This window comes from Notothenia coriiceps, unplaced genomic scaffold (assembly GCF_000735185.1).
Source record: "Notothenia coriiceps isolate Sejong01 unplaced genomic scaffold, NC01 NC01_scaffold00031853, whole genome shotgun sequence".
In the NCBI taxonomy this organism is placed as follows: Eukaryota; Metazoa; Chordata; class Actinopteri; order Perciformes; family Nototheniidae; genus Notothenia; species Notothenia coriiceps.
In genome coordinates, this window is record NW_011364554.1 from 816,862 (window position 1) to 838,839 (window position 21,978).

The 21,978-nt window shown below is 41.9% G+C and overlaps 2 protein-coding genes across 5 annotated transcripts; both read right to left on the bottom strand.

The window, feature by feature from the left end:
* Positions 1-141: 141 nt before the first annotated feature.
* Positions 142-9,351, bottom strand: dbpb (D site albumin promoter binding protein b). 2 transcript variants are annotated; one of them, XM_010788487.1, is made up of 5 exons: positions 8,715-9,351; positions 8,265-8,551; positions 7,257-7,532; positions 3,345-3,595; positions 142-2,539 (listed from the first exon to the last, which is right to left on the bottom strand). In XM_010788487.1, the coding sequence occupies exons 2-5, from the start codon at positions 8,452-8,454 to the stop codon at positions 2,324-2,326; spliced, it is 933 nt and encodes a 310-aa protein (XP_010786789.1). In that variant the 5' UTR covers positions 8,455-8,551; positions 8,715-9,351; the 3' UTR covers positions 142-2,323. The 2 variants fall into 2 exon arrangements, with proteins under 2 accessions (XP_010786789.1, XP_010786788.1); XM_010788486.1 differs by having other exon boundaries at positions 7,257-7,703.
* Positions 9,352-13,634: 4,283 nt separating this feature from the next.
* On the bottom strand, positions 13,635-21,316 carry LOC104960438 (uncharacterized). 3 transcript variants are annotated; one of them, XM_010788490.1, is made up of 4 exons: positions 21,009-21,315; positions 20,347-20,459; positions 16,363-18,869; positions 13,635-16,083 (listed from the first exon to the last, which is right to left on the bottom strand). In XM_010788490.1, the coding sequence occupies exons 3-4, from the start codon at positions 18,422-18,424 to the stop codon at positions 13,712-13,714; spliced, it is 4,434 nt and encodes a 1,477-aa protein (XP_010786792.1). In that variant the 5' UTR covers positions 18,425-18,869; positions 20,347-20,459; positions 21,009-21,315; the 3' UTR covers positions 13,635-13,711. The 3 variants fall into 3 exon arrangements, with proteins under 3 accessions (XP_010786792.1, XP_010786790.1, XP_010786791.1); XM_010788488.1 differs by having other exon boundaries at positions 13,635-18,869; positions 21,009-21,316; XM_010788489.1 differs by having other exon boundaries at positions 13,635-18,869; positions 20,332-20,459; positions 21,009-21,316.
* Positions 21,317-21,978: the final 662 nt, after the last annotated feature.

Genomic DNA, 21,978 nt, shown 5'->3' on the forward strand with positions numbered 1-21,978 from the left:
GGATTAGTAGTCCTCCTGAAATGTGACCTTTGTTGCCGATTCTCCTGATCAAAACTGGGCTTTAATTCAACATGCAAGCAAACAAAGCAGATAAGAGTTCAATCATCTTGAAAAACAATAATACTGCGATGGACCACCAGAGACAAGAGCACTCACTGAATGAGAACAATCTTTTATTGGTGTTTTTGGAAAAATCTCAACTACATCCAAATAACCAGCACTGTGGGTCAACATGGACACCACTGATGCAGCAGGGAAGTTGTAGTTCAATTAGAGTCACTAAAATATGTTTTAACCACATCTGTGAGGATATTAGAGACTAGATCCTGTTGGGAGAGCAAACAATCACTGACTGAGGTGATAAAGGCTGAAATAAACAAACAAGGAGCATATTGAAAGTGTGCATAGTCCGTACACTGCCGGGGAACCGAAGAGGTCATCACGAAAGGTAAAGTAATGAATGTCATATTCAAGTTATCGAGCCACGCTTGTGAAGTCCATGGTCAAAGAAACCTAGGTGGCAGTAGTGTCCGTAGAGTAATGTCTGGAGGTCGGAGACAGGATGCAAATAGCTGAGCGAGGTTTTTTTTTCTCCATTTGAATTGTCTTTCTTAGGAACAGTGAAGATCAAAGATGTTTCAAATTGCAACAGATCATCGAAAGAAAGAAAATCATTCAATAATATAGAACAGCAACAACAAAAGGGATAATCATTATAATCACAATCATAATAATAATAATAATAGCAGTAATCGTTACTATTCATTATGGTCATTGAGGGGAATAAAATCACACCATTACTAGTCATCCCTCCCCACAACATAACATAGTGTACCATGCCCCCTGTGAAGGTGTTGTGGATGCACAGAGATTTAGATACAGTAAAAAGTAAAGAGTAATAACAGGAATAAACATTAAGGAAGGAGCATTATTGAAATAGCACTAAATACCAACAAGCTTGTGTGGATCAAGATAGGACATTTTGGCTTGTACTTCTCCCAGGAATCTGAGAATTTAACTCCATTCCACTCAATGGGGGTTTCAACCCATCTCCTGGAATACATCAAATACACAAAACAGTATAGGCCTATCCAATATACAACAACCTTTCTCCCCCTATATTAATGCTGATTAAAGTGTGTTCATGAAGAACAGTAAAGTAACGAAGTGCGTTTTACAGGGCAGATTGATACTATTTCAGAGTAACAACAACACTGAGATATAACTGCTCTATGTACCGCAGCAGTACAAGAGAAACTCAGGGATAAACTGTTATGGGAAGAGTTTGCACGTAACTGTAAGAGGATTGGCTATAAGTGAGAGCAGAAATAGAGAAGTAGGATATAGAAAAAGAGGAAGAGAAATGTCCCATCAATTCAAAAGAGAGGATGAAGAGGGAGAATAGAAACATGGGGCACCACAACAGGCTTTTTAGCAGTTTATCTGAGATACAAGACACCAGAGTAGATTAAAAGCACTCAACTGGGATAGAGAAAAGTGGATGTGGTCAAAGATAAGAGTATGGACTGGAGAAAGATGTACCAATTGCATGAAACTCAAAGTACAAAGAACTTATATTGTTGGGGAACTCAAATATATATATATATATATATAATAAAAGGACTCACAAGACAATGTTGATAGTGCAGGACTGTTTACATGGTGTCCGCCTTGTCCCTTATGTTGCCTCCCTCTAGCATGCCCCTCCCCAGTGATAGAAATAAAACAGGAAACAAATTAAGTGCTTGAATAAAATCCACAAAAATGTTGAACTATACGATTATAAGATACTTTTTGCTCTCTATATTACAATTGTTACACGCGTCCTTGCCCCTGCTGCTGCATCCTGACTAAAGTAATCAAGACGAAAAATACCCATCGATGGCTGACCACCTGTTAAACATCTCCTGACTCACCTATAATAAAAAGATATTTACCATAGCTTTCCCCCCCGTCTCTATGTAGAAAATATACAAAATTATCCTCCAAATTTGCTCACCCTATAATTTTTCGTAAGTATTATAAAAATATACAATTCTCCAATAACAAAACTCTTAAAAGTCACATCTCTTCATTTGTTAAATTACTCTCTCCACCTTTCACTTTTAAGAGCTGACGCCTCAACAAAACAAGACACCTGAGCTTCGATACACAAACCTTCTCCTTGTCTTCTACATTCATCATCATAATCATCTTCCTCATCATCATCATCATCATCATCACCCTTGCTTGACCCAATTCTGTCCAATGTGCCACCCCTAAAAAGTCATAAATGTTATCCAGGTTATATTCCTCCTCTTCCTGATTTAGCTGCACGCCTTCATCACTGGTCAGAGAGGCGGTTCTCGTATTTACTAAGGATGCTGCGACAGCGGCCAAGCTCCTTTCGGATCTCCGCCACTTCCTGTCGGAGGGTGGCGTTCTCTCTCTCCAGGTAGGCGGCACGAACAGATATTTGGTTCTCCTTATGACGGCGAGCATCTCGAGAACGCTTTGCTGCTTCATTGTTTTTATACCTTCTGCTCCAGTACTTATCATCCTTAAAGAGGACAGACAAAAGAAGCATGCATGGATTATTTATCTGCCAGTGTGTTCCCATAAGATTTACTTTTCTTGATCAGAGAACTAAGATAGTATTAGGTAGAAGTTGTTCTATAAAATAATCAATGAATGGTCCGAGTGGTTTCTTAAGAAGTGTGCAGTACTGCTGTACAGTCTATTCTGCTATTGTGATGTGGGTGTTTGGCCATGAATGAGCGTGGGACTTGTTCCTTTCAGATGCTTCATCCTCAGATGTGTTAATATTATGTATGTTGTGTATATACCATGTTTTGTTCTGGTGTTTGTTACTATCCTGCATCTTTGATTTGTAATTCTTATATTATGAAAAGTGTTAAATATTTCCCTGGACCAAGACCAAGAAAGTGCTTATTTATGCAATAGTTCCTCAAGGTTGTCATTTCAGCTCTTATATTATTAACAATTAGTATATAGAAAGAAAACAGATAATCAATTAATTGTACATGGCCATTATGAAGTATGCATAATTGGTAGCATGCATAGTATGTAAGGAACTGGATCTCAGATTCTCCAGTGTGAGGATTTGGTGCATTGTTCTTTTCACCATTGTCTAGAATTGTCTAGGGCTGCTGGTTTGACAAAAGGGGCAATCTGAAGACGTTCCCTGACACTGTGCAAGACACATTTGTAATTCTTGTTTTGGAATTACAATCAAGACTTAATGCAAATGATGTCTGGCTTCATATAAGCTAATCATAGCCTGATATGACCTCCCTCCCGAGGTCCACCGCTGCTCTGAGTTTGCAGTCAGACTTCAGACTCACCTTCATGCCATCGGGCACCAGGATCTTGCGGGCCTTCTTGATCATGGGCTGTGGCTTGAGCTCCTCTTCACTGAAGGAGTGCCTCCTGGGGTCATAGTTCGGCTGGCCAGACATATCCATGTCCGAAGAATCCATGTCAAACATCCCCTGCCCATCGGGTCCGCTGTCCGTGGGCTCGAGCAGGGGAGGACAGGAGGACGAGGAGGAAGAACAGGGAGACTCACAGGAGTCGTTCATACTCGTCTGACTCCCTGCAATTAAAGGGATAACACATGTTGTTTTAAATGCTGTTCACTGAACGACACCTATACTGAAATGTATAATACTGTCAAGCTTTAATACACCAGTTTATGACCACTGAGACAGCAGTGCAAACACATGCAGCATTTCATCACAACCACCACCAGGTGTCAGCAGAGAGCTTCCCTCTTCCTGTTATAAACAACAAACAACATTCCTGTGCCCTTAACCAAAGAGCTGAGGATGTTTTCAGGGACAGTGAGGTTCCCAGGGACAATGTAATCTTTAGAGGATACTCTGGGAAGACACACGACAAATACATACTTTATATAACACATATCAGTTGAAGCATACAGACATAATGGAGCTAGAATATGTAGTTAGAATAACTGTCAATTAAAATGGCTGGGTTTTGCATTTACCTTTGGAACATTTTATCTCTACCTGAACTGTTTTGGTGAGAACTGAATAATAATGTTGTTGTTTTTATTACAAATGTGCAAACTATCAATGGTAAAACCATTGTAAAAATGGCTATTAGGTATCTCAATAGTTAACATTTCATTGAGCTGATGCTTTTATTCAAAGCAACTAACAATAAATGCATTCAAGATTCATGAAGATATAAAAGCAAGAATCCTGCAGATAAATTTCCTACCTATAAACCCAACCAGATTAACTTGTAAAAGCTGCACTTGAAGCCAAATCTTTTGTAAGTGCCACATACAGAAGATGTTTTATTTGTATGTTGTATATCTCATTGAGTGCACTACTCTCCTGCTCAAACAGAAGTGTTACTATGGTCCTGATGTTATTAGGGATCCTATGGTAGCTCATGCCTTTGTGAAAACCTTTAACGAACAAAACCACACACCACATAAATCCTATCAATTCAATTGTCGCATGATATAGATTATTAATTTAAACCACAAGTGCTGGTAAACCAAAGCCAACATTTACAGCTAAACACCAAAATCTAAAAATTGAAATGTTGTGTAACTGTATACCCCTCCCCTCAAAACCAGTTTCTTTAAGTGGGGCCAGTATAGGGCTACAACTCACCCCACCCCCTTTAGGGCCCAATCCTAACCACTCACTGACTCTGCTTCCCAATACAGCACAACTCTCCCATTGACTGTTACTATAAATCGCAGGGGTACGTGTTTACCTAAGATGGGACACGTTTAACTGTTAAAACCAATAAATAATTTAATTTCCAGAAGAGGAACAGCCACATTATCAAACACAGATAACCCGAGTAAGGATATTTACTTAACACCACACACTGCAGCCTTAGAAATGACCACAAAATGACATCAAAAAGCTCTAAATAAAATGTGTATGCCTTAAGTTCCACAAAGATGGTCCGTAATGTAGAATTATTGTGAAGAAAGGACAATATAAAACGTTTACAATCTAGTGTTAAGGTCTACAACTTCACACTTACTGTACAGTCAGACTGTAGGCTGGAGAAAAACAAAACCATCCGCTCTATTTATGATATGTGTTGCCATCTGCTAGACAGCTTATATGTGGAGCAGTAACATACAAGCAGCCATCATGACTAATGGCTGTTTAATGGCCAGGTAGTATGAGAGCATGTTTTACACCAGGTGTTCCCTCATGATCTCTCCATGTTCCACAATGACAGCAAAACAAATTAAAGAGTGCTTTCACAGGCACCAGGAGGAAGTCAAGCATACCCCATAATAAACAATCAGCGGGTCTAAACAAACACTGAGCCTTTCAGTGTGGGTAGGCAACAGAGTGAATCAGAGGCCAGAAGATATACATGTTACGTACTCTGTCTGAATAAACCAGAAGATTTTATGGATGTTTTCTGTTTAAACCCAACAGCAGGACCTAGTTAGTGAAAACACCTGGTGCAGGCAGGGCTGCCTCTCTCGGCTTTTTGGGAAGCTCTGGAGAGCAGTATTACCATGTTGTTTTGGCACATTTTTCTCCATGTGTTACCTTGAGCAAGCACGAGACTTTTGCTCTTAAAGAAACCGTCCAATATATGACTCGACACATTGCACTAGTTGTAAATCAGCATTCCCTTAGCTGAAGTCCTGAGGCTGTTGATAAGGCAAAAACTAGTCCTGCTCCTCCTAAGGTGACTAATATAAAAATAGGTTGTTGGGTGTAGCTTTGTTTAATATTTATAAAGCAGCTGTTAGTTTGTCACCTTTATGATGCTGCAGATAAGAAGCTCCTCGTGTTTCAAGCTTTGGGAGAGCTAATTTCGGTTAGGGGAATTATTTTTCATTTTCCTGCAATCTTTCTATTATTTTCTTGATTATTAATTTGTTTTCTGTCAGTTTATATGTTGTTTATAAATGTCAGAAAATTGTGAAAAATATCAATCATCGTTTTTCAAAGCCAGAGATGACGTTTTTAAATTGCTTCCATTGTCCACAACTCAAATAGATTCAGTTTGATAAGATAATGGAGAAACCTGAAAAGATTCACATTTGAGCTTGAATCAGAGAATTTTTACCAATATATCCATTATTTAAAACAAGGTGATGATTTTAATAATTTTAAACAACGCAATTGATACGATCACACTTGCAGAACCTCTAATTCTTGTAATATTTTATCTAGAGGGTTTGTAATCCAATGGGGCTTTATTATCCTGCAAAAATACATGCCCTATCATAGTCTATAAAGATGCACTTTGTCCCTTTATTGCCCTGAGCCAACATCCCATACAGTATAAAACCCTCCTCTGGATCTCGGTGCACTAAATGTCATTCATGTGGAATCAAACGTCCCTGTGTGAAGTCCAGCAGGGAACTCTTTCTGTTGCTCTGCATGTCCCGCCCCCTATAGGCCCCTCCCATATATCTGCTGGCTCCGCCCCTCGTTCTTTCACTCCAGTACCCTCAGCCTCGGCACGTGTACTGACGCGTACACATGGCTTTGGCGTGTGAAGTGGGGAGAGATTTAAAGACACGCAACCGCAAAACACTCTGCACACTTCTCTCTCCCTCTCTCTCTCTCCCAGAACTGTTTTGACCCTGCTGCACATTTATGATGGGCTGGGACTGAATGCTGATTGTGTTGTAGATCACATGCCAGACTAAACATCCTTGTCAATGCAATGAGTTTGACTCATCAAAAACTCAAGATTTAATTCCTTTACAAATCCTCTCCCTTTCTTTATCTTTTTGCCCTCCACATCTCCCTGCTTCTTCGCCCAACTTTTAACCCTGGGCCTGCACACTGCTCCAATACACTCAGATTTTGCTAAGCAGCCATTTGTAAGCCCTGTGTTTTCCCTCTCAAGTTGACTTTGCGTGTTGAGCCATGTGACTGTAGCTGCTGCCTTCAGTTTGACCCCACAGGGCAGAAAAATGCTTTGTCACCATGTAATTTGTTAGAAACGTAAGGAGAGTTAAAGTGCTGAATCACTAGCCTGTGGGAACTTTAGCACATCATATAACCTTGATTACATATCAAGCATTATTAATTTTAGGGTTTACTTGTCTCATATCATCTATAGAGGACAATTTGTCTCTTTCAGCATGTCAACTCTGCAACGTCTGCACAACCCTCTCCTGCGTTATTGCTTGTTTTCAGCTGATATGGACAAACCTTGGATAATCAACTGTCCTTGATCATTTTTATTATTATCTGGAACAAAATGCTCCATGTAAGTGAACTCACCATGCAAACAGTCATTTCCTCCACCAAGGTTTTGTGGCTGAACCACCTCCAGACCAATGAGCGATGGGGAAGAAGAGGAAGACGGCGATGAAGATGAAGAGCCAGGTGGGGATGAGGGCGGTAGGCACTGGGAGCTCTGATTGGGCACAGCTGACTGGGAGCTCTGCGAGGGGATCTGGGCTGAGCTGGAGCTGTTGTTGTTATGCATGCTGCCCATTCCATTTTCGGTCAGAAACTCCTCCAAGTCCATGTACTGAAGCTGGAAGAGGCCCCCATCTGCAGACAGGGCGCGATCCCACAAGAGGGGCCCCAAGAATTGGTTAAAACTTCCCCCTCCATTTCCACCACCACCTCCTCCACAGCCATTACTGCTAGTATTGTTGGCTATTCCACTCCTCATGGGGCACACTCCCATTGAGTCCTCATCATCGTCCTGCCTCTCTTTGTCTAACAGAGATAACAGAGCAGACACTTTATGAGTACAGCATAAAGATGATGAAGAATAACTTTAAATAACTCTGCACAACTAAATAGGGTTGGCAGGTGTATCCATGAGATGCACTTTTGCAAAATCTCCCACACAAATACACACTCACAGATGGACCAGATGGTAGCTGAATTGCAGCATTAAGCAAAAGCCCAAACCAATTTGTTGTCATAACGTACACAAAAGCTCCTAAAAAAATCTAACAATAGTTGAAGCCGGCACGTTTTTGAAACGGCACAGTATTACAGCTGAACTGAAACGTGTTTTCGCTCATGGTAATCTGGTTCCTAATTTGAAGTCGCAGCTGGGATTATAATCCAGGTGAATACACAGCAGAGTCATGGGAGAGCCAATGTGTGTGTGTGGTGGGGGCAACAGACATAAGATATATGCTGTTTAAAAAAAAAGTCAGATATTTGGTTTATAATAGAGAGATTTGTAGAGATTTGTATTTGTACAGAGATTTGTACATTAAATATTCCTTGCACATTGTAGTAATGCATCAAATGAGAGTTTCTCACCTTTTACATCACATGGGGGTTTGGAACGTTGGTCTCCCTTTATGGGGTGCTGCAGGAGGGATTTCAGACCCGCCATAGAGGTGAGATGCCCCCCTGTGAGGGAGCCTGCAGGCTGGGTACAACTTCCAAACTGTGCGCTTGCACCAGCTGGGACGTCGGGGTTCGGAAGCTGGGAGAGCTGCCTGGACATCCTGGGCCAGATGGGGTCGTAGAAAATACAGGGGGCACTCAAAGGGGCGTGGCCAACTGACCAGAGAGTCTACCAATAGGACAGGAATGCTGTATGGCTGTGTGTGTGCATGAGGGAGGTGTGGGGTGGAGGGGGGCAGAAAGAAAGACAGAGTTTAAAGAAGTGTCCATGCAGAATAAAGCAACCATTGTAATGCAATGGAACAAGTATTAGCACACAATTATTGATGCAGATTAATGATACTTTGCAAGTTTTGTTACCTTTTACTTGATGTTGTGCAGAGTTCCTTATTGCCTTCCAGAAATGTTTTCATCGAAATATTCCATTGCGGTTAAATGTTCTCCAGTCGATCAAGCTGTTACTCTAAAATGAGCGGCGTAGGAGCGACAGTCAGACCATCTAATTTAGAATACTGTCCATATAGAAAATACAAATACGTCAAAATGACTGTGAAACCCGCTCACTGCACACCCGGGAAAATATTACAATTAAAACTTGTAGAATTATATCCCGAATGAACCGTCCGACAATCAAAAAGAAGATCGCTAAATAGTTGCAATAAAGCAGACCTCCGTCAAAACAAAACAACCGAGTGGAAACAGTGTGTGCAACAACAAAAAAACGCACACAGCGACGAGAGCGGTGACTGTTGGTCAGATGACAAGTTGTATATTGGTGTTCCTCTCCGCGGCTGTCGCGCTCTGCTGTCCGTCGGGGGGAGGAGGGGGACGTTTCCTCTCTCTCTCCGTCTGCACTTTTTTGTGGATCCGGTGGATCTTCGCACGGGCTTAGGTCTGTGTTTGGGCCGCGCGACGTCCACCACCAACACCACCGATAGTCCTCGCGCTCTCTCAGCTGGAGCGGACACGGGCAGTTCGCGTGACGTCGCAAGTCGAGGGGGGGGTGAAGGGGGGGGGGGGGCGAGGCTTTAACACATCTCTGAATTATTTCTTATTATTTATGAGACACACCTACCCTCGTGCCACTCCTCGACGACAGTAGGCTGTTTGTTGTGTCTGACGGAAACAAACAAATTCACCAGGGTGTTTCTGCTGCAGCCATCACGTTTTTAATGATTGTTGATGAGTTGAACCACCAGACTCAGGGACAGTTTTAGCACAAACAACAAGACTGTTAAGACCCTGGGGGCTGTGAAGTACAGACGTGGAAAAAGTATGAAGATCGTGTACCTGAGTTAAAGTTAAATTACCTGAGTTTAGGAATACTGGTAAAAGTCCTGCAATCAAAAAGGTTACTCAAATAAAGGTACACGAGTATTAGCATCAAAATAAATGTAAAGTACCAAAAGTAAATGTACTCATTATGCAGATTGGCCCATTTGATTACAATATATATTATATCTTTTGAGTGCAAGTAAAGCTGGAGCAATTGTTAAATCATGTGTATTTATTTCAGGTGTAACTAAAGTCTTATTAAATGTTGATTATGTCCCATCATTAATCCCAATCTGCAAAGTAACTAAAGGTATAAAATAAATATAGTGGAGTTAAAGTACACTATTAACCTCTGAATTGTAGTGGGTTATGAGTAGCCTACAAAGTAGCACAACATTGAAATACTCAAGTAAAGTACTAGTATCTCAAAATTGTTCCTAAGTACAGTACTTGAGTAAATGTACTTAGTGACTTTACACCACTGGGGAAGTTTCACCATCCAAATAGGCCTGCTGTATGTCCAAAATAAACTGTACATCTGTACAGCCAAATATGTATATATTTTTACAGTATACAGTAGGCCTATTTATGTTTAATCCATAGCCTTTCATTTCACATTTTTGTATTGCATGCTATTTTATATGTAGCCTACATATTTTTTTCTGTTTTCTGCTAAATACTTAAAATGTTGCACTATTTTAGGTTTACTTTCATGTTCCATTGTTGAAAGAGCTTGAGACTCAAGAATGTCATTGCCAAGACTACACTATAGCTATTGTATATATCACAAATAAATCCTTTGAATGACACCAAGTAAAATGTCTTTACACCTGTAGACATTGACATCTCAAATGAAAGTCATTTATTTATTCTCAGGATTACTGCCTCAAACCGTTGCTAATATTTATTAAAGCACAGTTTTGTCTTGCTGTGATAATCAGGTAGTGCAGCATGGCTTTTCCAGTCTCCTTTTCTAATCCACAGAAAACGTGACTGTCGTTTTTTCAGGCGAGCAGCGCTCCTGCACGTTGCCTCGCGGCGTACAATAGCTGTTCCAGCTCACGTGTACGAGCCACGCGGAGAGGATGCCTTGTCCGCTCGCGGCTCTGGCTACAATTGGCTTTGCAGACTCGCGGCTCCTCCCACGATGCGCGCCCATTGGACAGAAATAGGTCGAAGAAACCCGCCCGCTCGGATTCCCCTCAGCGTCTGCCACAGCCGCGTGAGACCAGTTCGAAACACAAAAAGCGCGAGGGGTGTCTACTGTAGCCTACTGTTGCAGAGCACATGCAAAAACATCGCGCGCCACAGGAGTTCACTTCTTTGTTTTGTTTCCAGAGCTGGACGTGTAAATAACTGACAGTCAAGTAATCTTGCAGCTTAATACGCAAATAGTCCTTATGAATACTGTGCACTAAATGTGATTATTAGTTGTACATTAATGTCCTTGGCCCCTTTAGTCCACCCTGTCCTATGATCCTGTGCTTTTCTTTACAGTAAAACTATCCAACTAAACGCTTTGTCCGTCAGTGAGCCCCTTGGATCATAACCACATGGGACCTGACCTAAAGCAGTGGGGATTAATCATATTTTATGTTACAAAGCTAAACACATTGTTATGTTGAATCAGAATTCAAACACACGTTTAACTAAGTCATTTTTACATATAATATATAGCAATGATTAATTCAAGATTCAACTGTAATCTAAATCAACACATTGGGGTCACTCAGTAAAGTATAATAGATTTGACCGTTTCAGATATTTTCAAATAATGACATAATTGATTTGGAATCACAGAAAGGGGAACAATAAGAATTAAATTATGTAATGCTGTGAACTTATAGTTTATACAAATGCAAAAATGCATGCATTTAATTTCATATTAATTTCTTAACATTAAGGTGAGATTACCAAGTGATACTCAAGCTTTGTATTTGTTTTTAGGTATTCATCGGGCAGATAATTCACTGAGTCATACAACACTATCCAGTCCACCCCCTATCAGTGCAAAATCCATGTGACTGCCACACATCCACACCAGGCCAAGAGGACAGTATAAATGAGTTGCTTACTGCCATCTGGTGGAGTGAGGTGTTGTACACAGCCCTTTATTTTAATATAGTGATAATGTACTGAGCATTTTAATTATTGAAAGCAAGACATTACCCCAGAATAATCTGGCAGTAACATTAGGCCTTAATTCAACCTGCCTCCCCTCTGGTAAGCACTACACAACACTTTACTCCAGAACAGAGACTCTGATGAACAGTTACATCTGTCATACACTTGTATAACCCTGTGTACCAAAACATACATTGATCCTATTATAGATTGTCTTTTAATCGATTGGTTTGTTTATAAGTCAATATTGTCTGCCACCGTTAATACAAATCCTTTACGTTCTATTCAGCATACAACATACTGTATGATCATCCATGTCAAACCATTTTTTATAGTTTTCAACTTTCAGAACACATAGATTTTTTTTTTTTTTTTTTAATTACAATCATTCGTGTTTTTTTCTTAATATGTTTGCACATCTCTCTTTTCATATATATATATATTTCTGTGCAAACTGAGAACAATGCAAACTATTCAAATTCTTTGTATGTTTACACATACTTGGCCAATGAAGGTGATTATGATACATCCTAAAAAAATAACCATTTAATCCACAAATTGATATGAAATTCGCATAGGACATCAAGCTAAAACTTATTATATCCATTACTGACTTTGGTGAAAGTTAAAACTTACTCATGACTAGCTGTTTGTAACATCTTCTGGATATTACAGTTGTCAACTTTGAATGAGAAATGAAAGGAAAACAAATGATTACACTTAAGGTTTATTCATTGCTGAAATATAATCAACTACTGACTTATCAGTAAATAATGTGATAGAAATCTACTAAAACTATATTTTTTCTTAAGAAGAAAAAGAAAAGCAAGGCTTGACAGGGGTATGAACATTTCATGTGAATAAAGTGACATGATTTACTTAAAATGTAAATTTTTAGCAGAAAAAAAAACCAAATTGGGACAGTAATAATATGATTGAAACTCAGCAAAAAGTAAAAGGGGTTAAGTATAAGGTTTGCATGAAGACTGATTGGGTTACACACATAAATACATGGAATATTACATTTGTTTCTAATATAATAGGTCCTTGTCTTTTACACACCGTGAAGTACAGTAGAAATAATCACTGCTAAAAAGAGCATACAAATAACATGAGATAAACATGTGTTACAGTCCACTTGTTTTACCTGTTTTCAATCTCTTGGTATAAAAGCTAGGAATATCTCAAATAAATGAAGTAAAGTGTACATACTAAGCAAGGCTTTTTGAAAGATTCTTCATTTTGGCAGGAGAGGGATCCTTGAAATGCTAATTACCAGCAACTTTGACAATTTAACTATATGTGATTCAATCACTGGGGAATATAGAGTATCCTTCAAATCAAGTTTTACACTACAAACTCCAGGGATATATTGAATAAACCATCACATACTGTAGGAGTGATTTCACAACCTCAGCTAAAAACTTGACCAGAGAACAAACATGCACTGACAAACTATCAACAAAAGGTCTTTGTCCTCATGTCCCTACTCCTAATAAATGCACTTTACATTTAAAAAAAATCTTCTAAGTGAACAACAACAAGACAAAGTACACAGCAGAGACGTTTATCATACAGCAAGAGGTGAAGCAGGGAGTCTAGTTATGGGAAAGAGATACATTAGCAGGTCATTTCACCTAAACTTTTCTAGTTACTGCACAGTGTCAGCCAAGCACAGAGTCAATGCACTTAAGGGGTTAATGAATCTATGGAAACAGTCACATCTTTGAAAACCTCTTCCAATATAACCTGGAAGAATTTCTGGTGATATTTTATAGGATGCTCTACAGTAGTTGTTAACACACGCATTCTAATATTAAGCAGAATAGATGTCAACAGAGACATGAGGATAACTCTTGAAAAGGCAGCTTTTGCCTTTTCAAGTCCCTTTTTTTCCCCCTTCCCATTTAAGAACTGAAATCTCTCTCTGGTTTGCCTCTTTTCAGATACCAGGATGCTCAGTATCTGTATGGTCCCTGTGTGAATGGCATCTCCTCCTGACCCTCTCGGGTCTCCTTCTCTCCTGCTCTTTTTGATAACTTCAGCCTGCTGGCGTCTCCTCGTTGCAGTCCTTTTGCCCTGCGGCGGCAGGACACCTTGTGCCTGTAGAGCAGTGTAGCATTCCAGAAGCGAGTGGAGCAGCGTCGGCAAGAAAAAGTCCCTTTGGCACGATGGACGGCCCGATGAATGAAGGCTGCCAAAGGCCTGGGAGACTGCTTCCCACATACACGGCACCTTAGTCGCTCTTGAGTGGTAGAGGCTCTTTGTGGGTGTTTAACTGCCATATGGACTAGCAGTCCCGCTTTACGGGAAAACACAGAATTGGGGCACATAGGACAGCCAAAACGTTTAACTGGGACTTTGAGAGACGAGAGGATCTGCACCTTCATTCCCCCGGTGTTGACAAGCTTATAGCCACTACCACCTGATCCCTCGCCTCGTCTAATCGTCAAGCGAAGAGAGCCTTGTTTTTTATTCGACTGCCCTCTTATTGTACAACTTATCTTTCTCTTCTTTTTGCTTTCATCGAATCTGACTAAATCTTGGGATTCCAATTTATTTTCCCTCCAATCTCTCCGTTCAGACCTTTTTCTTTTCTTCTTTTGTCGTCTCATGTCATCATTTGACAACTGGATGCTGCAGTCAAGGTTTTGCTGGGACTGGGTACCTGACTGAGGATGAGGATGATGGTGGGGGGAGATATGGTGATGATGATGATGCAGATGATGATGTTCAGTGGAGGGCAGTTCGGTGAGGGGCTGGAACGGGGCTGTGGTGTGGAGCGTACGGCTACGGGATCCAGCTGGATATATGTGCTCTCCTTTTACCCCGGCTGGGGAATGCGGGTGCTGAGGGGCCATGATAGTAGAGTTTGGAGGCAGAGGCTGTGAGTAAGAGGGAGCACCAGAGGCTGAGGATTGGGCTGCAGCATCATAGAAGAGGGGAGAGTAACCAGATGGTGGTTGCTGGGGTGGCTGTTGGTGGCTATGAGTGACGACACTAAGACTCTGCCCTCCATGGCCTTCAGAGGAAGGAGCCATCTGTAGCAGGGTATTGGTAGCAGCCTCACTCTCTGATGTTGACTGATTAACATCACTCACACGTCTGTTGTCTACAGACCCACTGCTGCCTTCTTGTGAGTTAGCTGCTTCAGAGCGGGTTATCCCATGCTGTGACTGCCTATGTCGGGTGAGGCTGTTAGCGTAAGCAAATGCTTTCCCACATACTTCACAGCAGAATAACTTTTCACCCCCACCTTCATGAACCGTCTGGTGATGAGCAGTCAAATGGAAGTGGTGGCGGAAAGACTTCCAACATATAGCACAGGTGTAGAGTCGAGGCGGAGGTTGGGTCTGTGGATGCGGTGGAGGCTGTGTCTGGGGGTTGGTGTCTTGAGGTTTGACGTCTTGAGGGTAGGAGTAATAGGAGGAGGTGCTTGGAGCTTGGTTCTGGCTCCTGTCTTGGGCAACGCTACATTGAGGGTTTGGGTTAAAGCTGTTGGGGTTCTCCGCAGCTGGTGTTGTGGGTACCTCTTCCAGCTCTCCCTTCTTATGGAGTTTGCTGTGCCTCCTGAGGCTCTGGGAGTAACCAAACTCTTTCCCACAGATGCTGCATTTGTAATTTTTTGCCCCAGAGTGGACTGTTTGATGCTTGCTGAGGTGAAAAGCCTCTCTAAAATACTTTCCACAAACAGTGCAGTGATGGGGCTTTTCTCCAGTATGGATGCGGTCATGCCTGCGCAGGGTCTCGCGACGTGCAAAACCCTTGCCACAAACACTGCAGAGGTGGGTGCGTGGGAGGCCACTGGGCCCCATTCTTGGGGTGTATTGCCTACGTTTGGGGGGTTGTCCAGGAGCTGCAGGATCTTTTTTAGCTCTCGGTTTGCGTGGACGTTTTGGTTTGGCGGCAAGATTCTGTTGGTTGCTGCTCATGGCATCCTGGCTCCCACCACCTCTGAAATTCTTATCCAAACCAGATGTAGATGAAGGTGAGCCAAGAGGTCCTAAACCAAGACCACCTAGAAGTCCTCCTATGATGTCTCCCCTATCGTCCCCTCTATTTCCACTGTTACTAGCTGCCGTTATTGCGGAGATTGCATTATTGACAGAGCTAGTGACATCATCCTCTGAGTCATCCAGTAGAGACGAAAGGGGCAGATGGGGCTGTTGCTGCTGTTGGTGGTGCTGGTTGTGGCTCTGTGAGTGTGGATGCAGTGTTGGAGCCAATGGTGCCTTTCTCAGAGCTGGGCCCGCCATCCCACTTCCACAGGGGGAGGCACCAGAGTAGCATGGAGATGGATTCCCCTGAGAACGATGGTCATCATGGTAGCCTGTGTAACGATTCCGAGAGTAGTCAGTGGGGTATTTAGCATCTGTTCTGTCCCTGTCATTTGAATTCCCTCCCCTTGCAGACTGAAAAAGACCATCACATCCTAAACCTGATTTTGGTTCTCCTTCCCCCACAATGATTACACCATCGTCTTCCTCAGTTTTCCCATAAATAACACCTCTATTGCTGTGATAAGTTCCCACTCCTCCATTACCCCCTCCCCCGACTCTGTCCTGACCCTCAGTTTCTGTCTTGCTCCCCCTTGGTTTGGGTCCCCTACCTGGCTTGCCGCAGGTGCCTGAGGCAGCATGGTTCAGTAGAGAGGTGCTCTCACGGAAGGCACGACCACAGGCGGGACATCGGAAAGGCTTTTCCTCATGTATCTTCTCATGGCGTGTCAATGATTCTCTACGATTAAAAGCCCGAGAGCAGGTGGAGCAGCCATATGGGCGCGTTGAAGAGTGTAAAACTCCATGTTGCAGGAGGTGCCCTTTTTTCTTAAAGCCTTTGCCACAGTCAGGACAGTTAAATATTTTGTCTGGGCTAGGACAAGAAATTGTTGGGGTTTGCGGGGTTTGCGGGGTTTGCGGGGTTTGCGGGGTCTGCGGGGTTTGCAGGGTTTGCAGGGTTTCTTGGGTAGAATGGGGAAGGCTTGGGTCAGCCTGTGGTTTAATATGAATGGGGTTTGGGCCAGTAGAGGAAGCATTGCTAGTGCCTGCTGTAGTTGGCTCATGCATGCGCAAATGCCTGCGAAGGCTTGAAAGGTGAGGAAAGCTTTTGCAACACTCTCCACAGCTATAAACAGGCTCTACATCAGACTCTGAGTTGTTGGGTTGCATTGAGCTCAGATCAGATTTAGAAAGGTGAGAATTATTAGTAACCAGTACTGAGGCAGCAGTGGAAGAGGGAGCAGAGGAGGAGGAGGAAGAAACTACTGATGAGGATGAAGATGATGAGGCTAGAATGGATGATGGGTCTCCACCCATACTCGACATACCAACCCCACTACCAATTAAAGCCGGGGGCTGACCATGACTGCTAGTGGTGAGATTACCACTGTGGCTGACATGGCCATGACCACTGCTGCTATTACTAGCACTATCAGATTTTCTCTGTGGCAAATAGCCGGCCATAGCTTTCTTTCTCCTACTGCTACTGCCACCACTACTACTACTTCCACCTCCACTGCTTTCACCTTTACCGTCATCTTTAGATAAGGATAAATGAAGGGGCAAGGGGAGAGGCAAACCTGCTTCCTGCTGCATCAGAGAGGCTAACTGATTTGATGAGAGAACAGGGATGCCCTGGAAGTCGAAGCCACTCAGTGATGAAGAATGAGAGCCTGGGTGGAGTGGATGGTGAGGATGGGAATGAGAGTGAGGATGAGAAAGAGTGTGAGGTGGAAGCTGTTGCTGCTGAGGGGGCTGATGTGGAGCCTGCTGTGGCTGGGAAGTGGAGTGGCCATGTGAGTGAGAAGAATGCAAAGCAGGAGGCGGAGCAAGACTAGGGTCCCCGCCTGTATGACTCAAACTAAGCCCTAAGTGGTTATGCGTTCCCTGTTGAACAAGAAATTGCTCTAAACTAGCATTAGAAGGCACCCCAGAAAGGAAATACTGATTAGCAGCTAACATGCAACTAAACTGTTGGTGAAGGCTTCGTGCATCAGACTGGGCCCCAACCAACTGGTGTCCCAAAGAGCTGACTGTACTGCTGCTAGAAGGGTTATTAGAGGTGGCCACAGATGTTGAAGGGGAAGGAGAGGAAGAGGAAGGACCAGATGATGCTTGGGGGACAGAGAGGCCGGGATGCAAAGGAGGAGGGGGTGGAGGTGCTGATGTTATTAATCCTCCTAAACCCCCAGCACTCCCACTACTGCTACTTGCCCCAGCAAAGTGCTCGAAACGGCCTACAGCTGGATGTAACTGCTCCTGTGCTAGTGCTGCCTCAGACGGGTGGAAAGAGCGCAGGAACTGTGGGTAGCCTGACGAATGGCTTGAGCTGCTGCTGCTCATCTTGCTTGACTTTGAACGAGAGCTCTGAGATGAGGAAGGCTGTTGTTGTAAAGGTGGGGGAGGAGGGGCACTCATCTTGGCAAAAATGGAGGCAGAATCAGAAAAGGCGTTACCTCTTGACCCCTGCAGGGGTCCCAAGCCAAGTCCAGACAGAAGAGCTCCAGAAGATTCAGCCTGTTGTTGCTGCTGCTGCTGGAGTTGATGCTGGTGAAGTTGCACTTGCTGTTGATGCTGTAGTTGTCGATCTAAACCAAGGCCTTTAAACTGGTGGGCCTGGTGCCCACTTAACATCTCTATAATGTCCAGATTGTACTTTCCAAATTGGAACATTTCCCACTCACTGGCACATGGGGGTGCAGGCGCCAAACCTCCAGCGCTAGGAGCGAAAAAACAATGATCCCACCAGTGACTGGTGAAAGATAAACTTTAGCGTGAGGTTATTCTACTTTATTTCCCAGAACTACTTGAATGTCTTAAATACCAAGTTCGTCCCTCCAGATAGTTAACTTCTGGTGCTCCCTGTTGATAATCCAATGCCCACACTCTTTTTCCAAAATGAGTGGGGTGGCCGGGAAGATGAGTTTATGATTAAAGGGTAAAAGTGTCTTTAAGACAAGTAGATGAGTTCCATCTAATTAAAAAAAATGCTAAAAATGTGGTTTTTATTGAGAAGCAGAAGAAATGACTTCTTGTTTCCTTTGAGAGTAACTGCGTTGACATTATCCTTCATCTAAGCAAGGCTCCTCATCCTTGTTCAGCCAAGATGTTCCTACAGCTGGAAAAAATTCACAAAGGGATGAAAGTCATAGAGGGGAACAGGACTGTACTTATATCTATAACAAGGTGCACCATCCAATAAGGTACATCTAAATAGAAAGAGACCTAAGTCTGCACGTCAACATTAAAATGTATCATTATTACTTGTATTCATCCAGTACAGTCCACAAGGTTTCATTTGATCTTCTTCCCCTTCATACACACTATACATGATACCACAACATTATTTTATGTTACATAAAGTTTCAAAGGTTCAGAGCTGCCAAAACTCAACAATTTAGGGTATCTCTCTACAGATGTTTCTACTTTTCCAGACTATTCAATATGTTAAGAAATATATTAAATTCAAGTTACCTTTATTATTCTTAGTGTCTATGCATATAGTTGTAATAGTTGTATAATAGTAGGCCTCCGCCATATAGGTTAGTGGAAAAAAGCTACTTTAGGAGGTAATCCACCAATTATACTCACACTTACATATCCCTTTAATGCTTATATGTTGAGGCACCTCTGTCATGTACAGTATCTCACACTGTAATCTGTACAGCAAAAGTGGCTTTCTGCATGTACCAAGTGTTTATTGAGTAAAGAGAGGTGTGGCAATGTTTCATGAAAAACCACATTGCATAGCAGATGCCGTTCTTTTGTAAAATGAAGTTGCTTGTACATAACTGATTATTTATGTTTTACCCACTACTTACATTGGAGGTGTCCATGATACATTTTACCATCTGTGCTGTAACAATTTCAGAAAAAACATCCTTGTGGTAATAATTGCAACTAAAGATTTGCAATTATTAACACAAGGATGTTTTTTCTGGTCCACATTTTGTAATAACAGACAATTAAATGAAAACCCCATACTAACAATAATGTAAATTATTAACTTTTTTAATTTTTGTTTTAGTTTACTAATTATTCAACTGTGACAAAGGCCAACAAAGATTTAGTTCAGTCTCAGTATTATCTAATTATAGTATTTTCTTACTAAATGAATAGCGCTCAATAACCTCAGTGGTCATTACAAAGCATCTGTTATGTGTAATACCTTAAAGGGTGACTGGCCTGTTAAGGTTGCATCTAATGCAAATTGTCCAAATTATATTTCATTCTGTATAATGATTCATTTGTATGTACATGTCTAGGCCACTTAATTATACTAAACATATTGTTTCATTGAGTTTCTTATCTCTATGTGCAATGACATCAACATTAAATTATAAATATAATTTAACCAAACATATTTAAGATGTTTACATTTCAATTAATCCACTTTAGATACAGGTCTTATTAGACAACAAAACTGAAAAGAGAATCTAACTGTGGCATTATGCATTTGTCTTTACCTGCATAACAGTAAGTTTGGGTTTCTATTCAAATGTACCATTACTACTCTACTTGTGAACAGGCTCAAAGTAGTCTGGCTACATTTAAACCACTCACTGAATCGTGTTGCTCACCTCGTTATATCTTACCGTTTCCTCTAATCGATGCGATGAACCTGGTGGGGAGTGAGCTCCCCTGGTAGATGAGGGAGATAATCTATCGCATGTTTGGCTGCCTCTCATTTTAATGTAAATCACCAATCCTGTGAAGAAAGGCAGAAATGCTTCAAATGAACATCACTGTAACACACCGCTGCACTATGTAAACATTTGTTGAGTCGGGCGCAAGACATAACGGATGCACTTTGAGGAGGCATCCTGTAATAGTATTGGCTAACATTTCGAAGAAAAAAAATAAGGAAAACATTGGACGCGCTTGCATGCAAAACTTCACGGTTCTCCTTCGCAACATATTGTACACTGGCTCGGCGTGTTTAGCCATTTGCAGCCACACGCAATCTAGAAAACCACACAGCCGCTGCAGCTAACGTTAGCCATCTTTCCACACCGCACCATTAAAACCATGTAGACTACCGTTATCATTTCGATGCTAACGTTAGCTTATACATATGCGTAACCTATATTCGGCAAATGTTTACCTACGCATCCAGAGCACAGTTGCAGATGGATGAGGCCTGTCACGCCTTCTTCTAACCGACTAGCTAGCTATCGCCTGCTACCATTTCTGCGTGCTGTTTTCCAGGCTTTAGCGAGAGCCATTTTCACTGATGCTGAGCTGGGTCAACACTTACACGGTTCCCAGAAGAAACCAACCCCATAGGATACCGCAGCCGCCGTCTGTTCACTTCATTACCACCGGTCTGCGTCGACAGGGAGCTTCAGATAAAAAAATTCGACGGCCGAGACAATTTTGGATGGTCGGTGGTAATATTTTTGGGTAAAAGTGAGTGACGTGTGCTCCCTTAACATCGGTCCTTTCCGGCCCTTGTAATATTTCCGGGTAGCACCAGCGGGGCTCACGGGCGGCTGCACTGTCGGTTACAAAAAAAAAGGGACTCCTCTTCCACAAATGCTACAAATACATCAGTGTCCATTTCCACTGCTACAACACGGTTTCCAAATGTATCTAAAGTCAACAAGTCCCAGCTGGAGGTTTAGGACTTTCCCCCCTGTTTACATAACGGCTGTTGTTTATATAGGCCTATTATAGACGAGAATATTACACTAGGCTATAATTAATAAATACATAGCATTAGGTGAAAAGAAAGTAGCATTTGGTGTAACATATAATTATGTTTCCTTGGTTTAGTTATTTATTACCCATTTAATAATGGTTAAACGGAGACAAAAGCCTTTTGGCTACTTTGAATTGTACAATATTTAGTACAACATTTAGAGGTGCAATGTAACCATTCATGCTCATGGGCTATACTAAAGCACTACATAAGGACTGTTTTGTAAGGACATCTTCTGCACGGAGTACTTTAACTTCAATACTTAACATTTTTCTGAATACTTTTGCTCATTGCAGGACTTTTGGTATTATTACTTTTACTAAAGTAAAGGATCTGAATACTTCCTCCACTATTGTCTTAATTAGTACATTAAACTTATAAACACAGCACTTTTTTCAGGAAATAAATAATGAAAACAACTTACACAGTCTGGCCTACAATTGTAAAAGTATAAATCATTACATCATGATAAACAAAAATTAAAAGATAAATCATAAAAACAACTAAAAATGCTAATAAACACATA

Coding starts and splice junctions, on each gene's coding strand:
- dbpb (XM_010788486.1), bottom strand. CDS start 8,454: ATGTCCAGGCAGCTCTCCCAGCTTCCGAACCCCGACGTCCCAGCTGGT. Junction 7,704..8,264: donor ACCCCCATGTGATGTAAAAG/GTGAGAAACTCT, acceptor TATCTCTGTTAG/ACAAAGAGAGGCAGGACGAT. Junction 2,540..3,344: donor TGGTGCCCGATGGCATGAAG/GTGAGTCTGAAG, acceptor GTCCTCTTTAAG/GATGATAAGTACTGGAGCAG.
- LOC104960438 (XM_010788488.1), bottom strand. CDS start 18,424: ATGTTCCAATTTGGAAAGTACAATCTGGACATTATAGAGATGTTAAGT.